The following is a 10474-nucleotide window of genomic DNA, read 5'->3' as shown; positions in this document are numbered from 1 at the left end:
TGGTCAGGGTGTTTTCTCTCTGGTGAGGACATGATACCAAGGTTTCAAGGTACCTCTTATGCCTTTAGAGGGTGAGGGGATAGGAAGCCTAGAGAAAAAAGCTGGGACTTTTCCTCCTCCAGACCCCCACAGGAAGAAGCACCATGGGCCCAGGATGTTTGGGGGAGCAGCAGTTGATGTTTATTGGGGACCAGTACCCCATGTCAGATCTTGGGGGCCTCGCCCCCTGCATCTTTCGCCTCAGCTTCATTCGTCGCTGTCGAACTCCGAGGATAGACCCTGCAGCAGGGGCAGGGACATGGAGTGCCGGTCGGGGTCCCCGGGGCCCCCACCCTGGGCTCCTGGTGGGGGGCTGCGGGGGCTGAAGAGCCAGTTCTCTGCCAGGGTTGGGGATAGTCACAGCTTGACTCGTGCCCTGGTCTTTCTGCCTCCCTGGTCCCTCCCTCTGGTCTTCTGTCCTGTACCCACCCCCTTACCAGAACCATGCTTCCATCTAACCCCCCCCGGCTCCCTTGCTGCATCCCTTTGACCAGGGTCCAGTTATGTGTGGAGTTACGTGTGGCCCACACATTCCTGGGCTATACTCCCCATGCACTTTCCCTCCACCGTATCCCAGCCCTCTCATCTTCATTTCCTCTAGCAGTACCTGACAGCATCTGGGGCCCCCTTCGGAAGGGGTTTTGACCCTTGTAGGAGAATCTGGTTGGTCTGCCCTCTGGCCCTTCTTGGGGAGGTGGCGTAGGTGGGGCTGGGACAGGTGGGGGCACATCAGCAGCTTCGGGGATGTCATCAGAGGCTGATGTAGGGGCTGATGGTGGCATGATGCTGAGGTTGGGTCTGGCCCAGCTGGCCCCTTGGGGCAGTGGGTCTTTGATCAGGGGCTTCTGTGGTCCCAGCACTCCCTTGGGTTGCAGTGAAAACTTGAGGCAGGAGAAGGCAATAGGCAGTGATCGTTGTAACCGGAGCAGCTGGGGCTCACGAGCTGTCGGCAACAGCCCCAACTGTAGCCAGGAGCAGGAGAAGACTTGGTAGATGATGTAGATGCTGTGGGTGCTTCGGAGCCAGGGAAGAGACTGCTGTAGGCTCACCTGCCCTGGTGGCAGCAGCAGAAAGGCCATCTTCTTGCGTAGATCCCCCATGTGTAAGCGGATCCGGCAGGGCTGCCCATCCAGCAGTCGCATTTCTTCATAGGTTATCTCTGCTCGGCTGTTTGGTGAGTATTCTCGAGTGCAGTGGGCGAAGGCACCCTCAGAGCCTGTCTGTTCCAAGAGGTTTGGTAGCAGCCCCACTGGTTGTAGTGCCCTCCGGCCCTGCCGACCTGGCAGAGCCAGGCGGCTGTGGGCTGGGCGGGACTGTTTCACTAGAACACCCAGTAGATCATAGCAGGCTGCATCAGACAGAAAAGGTACTGCCACTACATTGGGCCCAAAGCGCTCCTCGATAACCTGCGGGCAGTCAGTATATAGGTCAGGGACTGAGTTGGGGCCAGGTTAGGAGTTAGTTAACCTGGTAGCCTGCTCTAGATGGACCCTCCCACGGTCACTGTTCTTTGTACTCCACAACGTGCTCACAGCCTGGTGCTTCTTGCTTGTCTCCCAGTTCTTCCTATAGCAAAACCTGAATGTCTGCTGTGTGCTGCTCTGCTGGATACAAGAGACTTTGTCCTTGTCCTAAAACAGCGCAGAGAGCAAACTGCAGAGCAGATGATTTAACAGCCTTTGTCTTTGATTGAAGAGGATCAAAGATAGTTTCTAGGTGGTAATACTTTAGCTTTGAGGGAATTAGTAAGCTAAGAGAATGGTCAGTCCAGGCAGAGGGAACAGCCAGTGAAAAAAGCTTGAACTTAGAAACTAAGAGGGGCATAGTCAGGAACAGATAATTTCATGCTAAGTCTGGGGCATGGAGAGGGACAGGATACAGGAGCTCAGTTATTCAAGGCCTTACGTGTGTGCTAACGGGAATTTTACCCCGAGGACAGTGGGAAGCCACTTGAAGGGCTCTGCTTAGGAGGGGCATGATTCAGGTAGGCATTTTAGAAAGTTAGTTTTGTCTAAGAAGGCACAAAATAGAGAAAAGTCAGTTAAGAGCATTGTAAAATTCCAGGTAAGACATGGTAAGGCCTTGAAATAAAACCCTGGGGGAAGTTACTTAGGTTATGGAATTAGTAGGACTTGGTCACTTAAGGGGTGAGGGAAAAGGCATCCTCAACGATTATTCTTAGGTGATTGGTTAGATGGGTGCTGTTATTAACCAAGAGTGGATGCACAAATAGGTTTGGAAGTTCATGCTTATTATACTATGTTTATAACCCCTTAGTATACACCTTCTGCCTGAGCTGAAGAAGATAGTTCTTGTGTGGATTTGAGGCCTCATGTTTGTAATACTAGTTTCAATAGGCTTTTACAGATCACAGTTCCTCTTGGTTTGGTCCTTCTTGTCTTGGCCTTTTTGTGCTTGGTTTTTGCCATGGAAATTTATTAGGCCCTTATTCTTACCCTGAGGGCCCCAATGTTATCCTAAAGTAAGAATAATGACGTGCTCAGCTCTGTGCTAGGGTGAGTGTGTTCTTGGCAGAGTCACCATTTGAGACCAGTGCCTGCTTCCACTGTACTTCTGGGTGGAAGTTCTGAGGACTTAGAGGCCTGCAAATTTAGCCTCTCCCAGGGGCAGCCCATGAAAATGATGGTGGAAGATTATCTTCCTGTAGGTACCTTGGTGGTTTGAATTCTGAATAGGGAGCCCTTGAGCCACATCCTGTTTAGTGAGGTGTTCTACAAGTGCCCACTAACTCAGCAGTTCTGGAGAGAGGAAATCAGGTCACTAAAACCTTGAATTTGTCATGTATCACCAGTGATTTATCCTGTATGTCTCTACCCTGACTTTCCTGACAATTTTTCATTTAAATAGGACAGGGAGTTTTTCTGATTCTCAGAGGTGGTGTAGGTTTCTGATAGTTAAAGAGCTCATTTACTTCACCCCAATTGATCAGGACCATCCTTTCCCATTGCTGAGACTAGTTGCTCTCATTCTTGGGAGGACCTTGACTCTTCTCTTTCTGCCTGGGAAGCTGACCTCTGTGGTGAGCAAGTACTCCATTTCAAATGGGAGTTACGTGCCTTAATTAAGGCTGCTTTGAGTTTACTGGGCACTTCAAGATGATTGTTTTAAACTTGGTGGGTTGCCTTCTGCAAAGCCTTCAAATTCACTTTAATTCAGATAACATGACCAGAATTGATCCCTAAATTCTCTAATCTCAGAAATTGTGGCCATCTAAATTTGGTGTGTTTTTTTTGGGACACCAGCAACTCAGATAGAGCTGAAATCTACCTGCTTCTGAAAATATGTATATTTTGGTTCAAAACCCAAGTTTCTCATCCTGTGGAAGTTAAACTGGAGAGAATATCTGTGAAGAGGTCAAAGGTAAAGTTCAGGTTCTTTAGAAAATGTAAAAGGCCTTTCACCATTAGCCCGTGTACCTCTTCTTCCTCATTTTCATCACTGCTTCTTTGAACTCTGTTCCAGAGGACTATTTGCAGTTCACTAATACACATTTTTCTTTTCCCTTTCTTGACGTTTGCACATATTCTGCCTTTAGTTAGTACACTGTTCACTCACTCCCGCCCCCTCCCCCCCGTTTAGGTGTTTCTTACACACTATTTATGTGCCAGGTATTCCTCTTCCCTCCATGTGAGTAACTTCTACTTGTAGAGCTAGAATGTTACTTACTCCAGGAAGTCTTTCTGACCTTCTAAGTCTATCCCCAACACAGCACTTCTTCCTTCTCTCATAGCTCCCCATTCATTGTCTTTCAAGGAAGCTTTCTGACTGTTTTTGCAATTGTAATCAAATTGGACGCTTAGTGCAGCGCCTCACACAGAAGACAGCACTGAGTGAATACTAGTTGTTTTTGTCTTCACCCTTCCAACCTCTTCCTACTTACAAGCTGCTGAGACCTATGTAGGTCACACTGTGTTGTTTCCTCTTTTGCCCTCTTTTCCTACCTTATCTTTGATGAGAGTCCAGGTGGCATCAGCTTCATCCAGTGTCAGCAGGTGGGGGGTACCAACCAACATGATGGGGTATGGGAGGGGTTAGGCAGGGCAGTGGCTGCTGCAGGACCCCAAGCTGCCCAGGGAGGTGAGACCCCAGGTGCTGGACTCTGACCTACTGCAGCATGAGGTCATAGAGGTCCTGCTGGGTGTTGGGGCCTGGGGTGTGGAGAGGGCAGTCACTTTCATAACCTCACTGTACCCACAACCTGAGTGCATATTTTTTAGTCAACCCGTTCATTCTCCTGCTTTAGTGGGGTTGGAAGATTGAGGTTTCCATTAGGATGTGTTTATGTGTGTGTATAGTTCTTGGTGTGAATTCTTTAAGGAAACAGGATCAAGCCTTTCCTCCTTAAAGCAATTTGCAATGTTGTTGTCAGTTGCAAATAACTTCTTTGTGAGGTTGGATTGGGGTCTTGAAAGACATGGAGAAGCACAGATCAGGACTTAAACTGAGAACAAAGCAGTGGTTCTGAACCTTGGCTGTACTTTGGAACTAACTGTAAGCTTTAGAAATTACTAGTACCTGGATCCTATGCACAAGGATTTTGATTTAATTGGTCAGGAATATGCCTGGGCATCAGGAATTCTAAAAGCTCCCAGGCAATTCTAATATGCAGCCTAGGTTGAAACCCATTATTAATGAGTGGGTTACAATTGCAGTAAAAACCAGGTGTGTGTAGGAGGTTGCCAAGCTGAGCAGTGACTGTGTGGAGGATAAGAATCAAATTGGGGTAATGTTGCCTTAGTAACTGGAGAGAATTTTCTGGAAGCCAGAATTTCCCAGGTAAATTTAAGAAAAATTTTCTTCATCCTCTATTCCCTTTCCTAGGCTGCTTTGTATCTGGTAGATACTCTTTATGGCCCTAATCTTTGGTTTTCACTTGTTTCTCTGCCCAGAAATCTCAACCTGTTGTTTTGCTGAAGAAGAGTGGTTTTTTCCCCTGGAGAAGAACCACTCTAGAGAGTCTTGCTAGTAGCTACTTTTCCACTCCACTCCTGTGTGCCTGTGAAGACCCCTAGCATGTGGGGTGCATCCTACCCTATCCCCAGCATGTAGGGTTACCCCACAAAGTTGGCCATTGTCTGAGCTGGCTGAGGTGATATGAGTATGGGGTACTGGGAAGGGTCCTACCAAGGTGGGAGAGAGTGTTGTCAGGAAAAGTTTCCTAGGAGAGGGTTGCTCTTCCTAGACAGGGCTAGGATATCAGGTCTTTGAGCAAAGGTTTGACAGTGAGCATGCGTCATGGTCCAGGAGAAGAATTAATATTCAAATGTTTGTTAAAATTGTGTTAGAGACTATTCCAAACACTTCAAATGAATTATCTTAGTGAATCCTTTTAGTAATCCTTGAAGTAGATAGTGTCATTTCTATTTTATGGGTGAATTAGCAGGCTCAGAGAGGTTAAATAAATTTAATGCAAGGCATACAATGAGTTATTGGAGGATCTGGGATTCAAATCCATTCCTGCCTGACTCCAGCTTTAACCATTAACCAGTAGTTCTTTTTGGTGAAGGGAGAGATCAACATGTTCCTTCTGCTCACCTGAGTGTGTTGGGAGAGCTGTGTGCAGGTAGAAGTACAATGCAGTGTGGTGAAAAGGAAATGGGTAGGATGAGAGAAGAGATGCAGTAGACCAAACCAGAAATCCCGTTTCTTATTATGTGAAATCAAGTCTCTCTTCCTTCTGATGCCCCTTTGGCACATTTTTAATTATGGTTGATGAGGAGAGGTCACCTTGTAAAGTATAGTTGGCACCTCTTTTTTCTTAGAAAGGAATTCTGAGTGAGGTAGATAGAGGTAGAGAGCAGACAAAGACAAGATGAATAGGGGAAGGCTGGCCATCAGTGCAAGGAGACAGATGCAGAGGGACAGAGACAGTGAGAGCTGCTGGGAGACAGAGGCAGGGAGTGACACACATCTGTCTCCTGAGGGGGCATCCAGATTGAGAAGCAGGTGGATGAAGCAGGTGCAGGTATGATGTGCTGTTGGTGAAATCAGATGAGGCTCTCTTTGCAGATTTTTGTTCATAGCGGGGGCTCAGAGGGGAAATTGGGTACAGTTCAACTCCTTGGCCAGAATCCTACGCTTCTGTCTTCTCTCTCTTGCTGTCTGATTACCATTATTCTCCAGACTCCCTATTCCCTTATTGCCCTACCCTAAGTAAATCTGTCTTTCTTTTTGGCACATAGAATCTGAGACTGAAAATTGTTGAAGGGCAAGAGATGACAGCTGAGTTCTGGGTGGAATTGATGAGCCCGAGGACTGGGCTGTTTGGGCCTTATCCTGTTCATGGGTTTTTCCACCATTGTAGCACCTTCTGTGGTCTCCCTTGGGAAAGGGGCACAGCTCATCAGCGTATTTAAGGGGTGACCAGAGTGGAGAGCATGAGGGGAACAAACAGGTGGGGCTGTTATCCAGAGAACAATGCTGCTTTCTGCAGGAACTTCCAGGGTAGTGTAGAATGGTGTTGATAGCAAAGAGTTTAGAGTGACAAAGAGTCCTAACAGGTCTCTTCACTTCTCTTGGGCTACAGGGATAATACTACAGGTCCCTAATCCCTTATTTGAAATCTCTTGGGATGGGTATATTTTGGAATTCAGGATGATTCAGATTTTAGAAAGGGAATATAGTGCCTTTATGATACGTAAAGGAATACCCCAGTGAGATTCAGGGTAGTGCCCTACTGTAATCAAATCTATCAATGTTTCTGTAGTTAAATATATGAATATTCATACTGAGATAAGTAAATATTATAAATATGATCGTGACGGGTCAGGCCAGATTTTGGGTCAAAGTTATGAACAAGCTATTGTTTCTTCAGAGATTTTTTTATTTTGGAATTATAGATGAGGGATTATGGGCTCATAATCGTTCTCAGGTTGTTGTGGAGGAGTAAGCATGCCAGAAAAGCCTTCTAAACACACCACATGGTAGGTATGTATGCAATCTCAATCCAAAACAAAATAAAAATGTCCAAGAGGGTGGACTTTTTGACTTACAGTGGACAATGTCCGGCTTTGGACTCAGCTGCCTTGGGAGTTGTGCACAACCACAGAATGAAGGTGCCTTAGAAGAGAGGCTTCCTGTGGTGGGCGGGGAACAGGATTCATTGCTTTTGAACATTGGCTGCATATGATTTCCCTTTTCATGTACCAGATTGGGAAGGTGTATGTGTGTGTGTGTGTGTGTGTGCGTGTGTGTGCGTGTGTGTGTGTGTGACACAGGACTGTCACATTTCTTTATATTTCTTTATAATAATGTTGTAATAAATATCTTACTGCATACATGTTTGTTCACATCTCTAATTATTTTGTCAATATAGATTTTTTGAGGAGGTTTCACTAAAAGAAAGATGTGTACATCTTAAAAGACCGATGACCCATTAGGGTTAGAATTTTATCAAAGTTATCTGCAAAATCATTGTGTGGATGGTTTTTTACCTCAGAGCTTCATGAAAAAGGTTAGCCTTGAGAATGACGGAGTCTACACTTGGACTGAGAAAAACTGAATTTGCTCCTTGTCCACTTGGCTTCAGTGTGACAACACTCTGAAAATCACACAGCTTCTGGGCTCTCTCTGTAGTTACTTGTTGATGAGGACCTGGAGATGGCATCACTTGCTTTTTTTCAGATCCTCAGCCCATGGTGCTTGGTCTAGCTACCTGTGCTGAGTGCTCTGACTGCACCCGCTTCAGGTCTTTGTGCTTAACTCCAGTACCCACTGTTATGATCATTTTCCCGGAGAGCTTAGGTCTGGCTGTGCAGCCGGCAGCTTTCTCTGACCGCTAACAGTGTCTTGCTACCTTTTATGTGAGGATATACTCATTCTAGACTTAATGCTGCACTTCTCTGGTGGCTCAGCAGTAAAGAATCCTCCTGCAATGCAGGAGATGGGTAGGGAAGATCCCCTGGAGGAGGAAATGGTAACCCACTCCAGTATTCTTGCCTGGGAAAGCCCATGGACAGAAGAGCCTGATGGGCTGGAGTGCCTGGGGTCACAGAGTTAGACACAACTGAATACATGACTGGCTGCGCACCCAGACTTAATGCTGGCTTGAAAGATCTTTCTGTGCAAGGTCCTTGCAGTGTGGAGTTTTTTTTTTTTTTATTAGCAGAAAGTGAATCCCATGTTAGGCAACACCATGACACTTCCTGTTTAATATTTCTGTTTTTGGTAGCCACAGCAATGTGAAATATTCCTGTTTCATCATATTGCACCAACATCGTGTGCTCATGATGCTGGCCAGGACAAATAGGGGTGCTGATGAGAATTTTATTTGAGAATTCTATATTCTTGTTTGAGGATGCACAAAAGGGCATGTTGGTAAGAGAAGAGAATGATCTCTGGCAAAACAGGTGAATTGGTTACAATGATTTTCTGGGCTATCAAAATTTCTTTCAGTTGAACCCCTGACCCCTGAAGCTATAGGCCCGGGGAGAGAAGTTCTAGTCATCAATATCTGACACTTTGGCAGGGCAGTGAGGGTAGGGGGAATAGTGGTTTACATATAGAGACCAAGAAGGTTCTCTGAATTGAGAATGTCTTCAGGATCACAGTCTTGGAAAAATTTGGGAATCCAGGGCACCTTATCCAAATTATCAGAAAGTGGGGAATAAGCCTGCTTAACTCCTTCCCAAAGGGTAGACTGAAAACAGAATCAGACTCCAGGCATAGAGGGAGGACTATAATTCCAGACAGGTGCCCAAGCACTTGAATCTGGAGGCTAAGTCACTCTTTCCAGACCCCTGGGTCCAGGGTCTGTAGAGAAGCTTTGGTGTGGGAACGTGGGCAGATTTAGGTTAAAATGATGGAGCAGAGTTAGGGGAGAAGGAGGAGGGTGGTTTTAAGTTAAATCATGTGTATTGTCCCATGATAATTCCCTGGCACCTTTTCTTATTTCCTCTGCATGGCAACATGTTTGCCTATCTCCTGTCTCTTCCCAAGCAGGATGCATGGCTAGACCAGTCTACAGATCCCACTGGTACACAGAGACTTCACAGCAAATATCTGTTGAGTGGTTGTCACAGTCATATGCAGATCATGGGACAAAGATGACGTCATCCACACCTCCAGACCCCAGACTCCTCTGAATGTACCCCCTCTCCCACCCTCAGGCTCCCTTGTTTTCACTGCTCATTAGAACTGGCTTTTCTTGAATGTGAAGATTTCCAGGAGCCGGTCCCTAATCTGCTTGGTGCGGACCCCATAGATGAGAGGGTTAAGGGCAGGTGGCAGCAACAAATAGGTGTTAGAGAGAAGGACGTGCACAGGCTTGGGGACGGTGTGACGACCAAAGCGGTGTGTGAGGTAGGAGAAGAGACCAGGCACATAGAAGGCTAGAATGACACAGATGTGGGAACTGCAGGTACCAAAGGCCTTGGCGCGGGCTTCCCGGGTGGGCAGCCGCAGCACCGCATGGGCAATGAGCCCATAGGAGCCCGTGATGCCTAGAATATCTATACCCGACACAGCCAATGACAGCACCAGCCCGTACAGGTTGTTGGCTCGTGTGTTACCCACCACCAGCTCCACCACTGCCATGTGTGCACAGTAGGCATGGTCTATGGTCTGGGCCTGGAAGTGCTCAAACCGTGCAACCAGCAGAGGGAAAGGCACAACAATAACCACAGCTTTTAGTGCCAGTGCCAGAGCTGCATACCCCACACGGGCTTTGGTGACTAGGATGGGGTAGTGCAATGGACGCCCGACTGCCACAGCGCGGTCACAGGCCATGGCCAACAGTACACCGGATTCCACAGCTGTCAGTGCGTGAACAAAGAACATCTGCACCAGGCAGGCAGCGTATGGCACAGGCCGGGACCCGAGCCACAGCACAGCCAGTAGCCCTGGAGCTATCGATGTGGCTAAGCTCAGATCTGTGGCTGCCAGGGTGGCCAGGAGCAGAAACATGGGCTGATGCAATGTGGAGTCTGTCTGCACCACTGCCAGCAGTGCTCCATTCCCCAGCAGGGAAAGCAGATACATGGGCCCAAAGACCAGTGTCAGCCAGGCCTGCGCACCTCCTAGCCCTGGGATGCCAGTCATTATGAAGAAGGTTGGGCGTGAGAAGGTAGAGTTGGGTTGTGGAGCTTCTGTCATCCTGTGGGATCAGAGCTTTCAGGCTCATGGAAGCATGACTCATGATGGGACAAGGACAAAGGGAGAGATTTTGGGGGTGTCACAGTGGCACAGATCCATCCATGTATGTGTAGGAATCATGCAGGGCTGGGAGGCAGTGGTATAACCTTTGATTGGGATTATATGGATATAACCTTGGATAATCAGGGTCACAACCCTAGCTCGGGTGGAAGAATCCCTTTGCCTGAAAGTCCGTGAGTGTTGGGGGAGCAAAGGGGAACAGTGGAAGTGAAGTGGGGGTGTCACTGCTGCCGTGCTAGAATAGCTGGAGCCCTCCACTTGG

General features: G+C 47.4%; 2 protein-coding genes across 2 annotated transcripts; both read right to left on the bottom strand.

The window, feature by feature from the left end:
- Positions 1-56: 56 nt before the first annotated feature.
- On the bottom strand, positions 57-4220 carry C9H11orf42 (chromosome 9 C11orf42 homolog). Its single transcript, XM_065943823.1, has 3 exons — positions 4002-4220; positions 647-1445; positions 57-377 (listed from the first exon to the last, which is right to left on the bottom strand). Exons 1-3 carry the CDS (start codon positions 4071-4073, stop codon positions 247-249), a joined length of 1002 nt encoding a protein of 333 aa, XP_065799895.1. The 5' UTR covers positions 4074-4220; the 3' UTR covers positions 57-246.
- Positions 4221-9189: 4969 nt separating this feature from the next.
- Positions 9190-10152, bottom strand: OR52W1 (olfactory receptor family 52 subfamily W member 1). The gene has a single exon (XM_065944035.1). It carries the CDS (start codon positions 10150-10152, stop codon positions 9190-9192), a length of 963 nt encoding a protein of 320 aa, XP_065800107.1.
- Positions 10153-10474: the final 322 nt, after the last annotated feature.

The sequence above is a fragment of the Muntiacus reevesi genome, chromosome 9, assembly GCF_963930625.1.
Source record: "Muntiacus reevesi chromosome 9, mMunRee1.1, whole genome shotgun sequence".
Classification (NCBI taxonomy): domain Eukaryota; kingdom Metazoa; phylum Chordata; class Mammalia; order Artiodactyla; family Cervidae; genus Muntiacus; species Muntiacus reevesi.
Note: the sequence above shows the minus strand (reverse complement) of the source record. Positions and strands in the feature narration are given on the sequence as shown.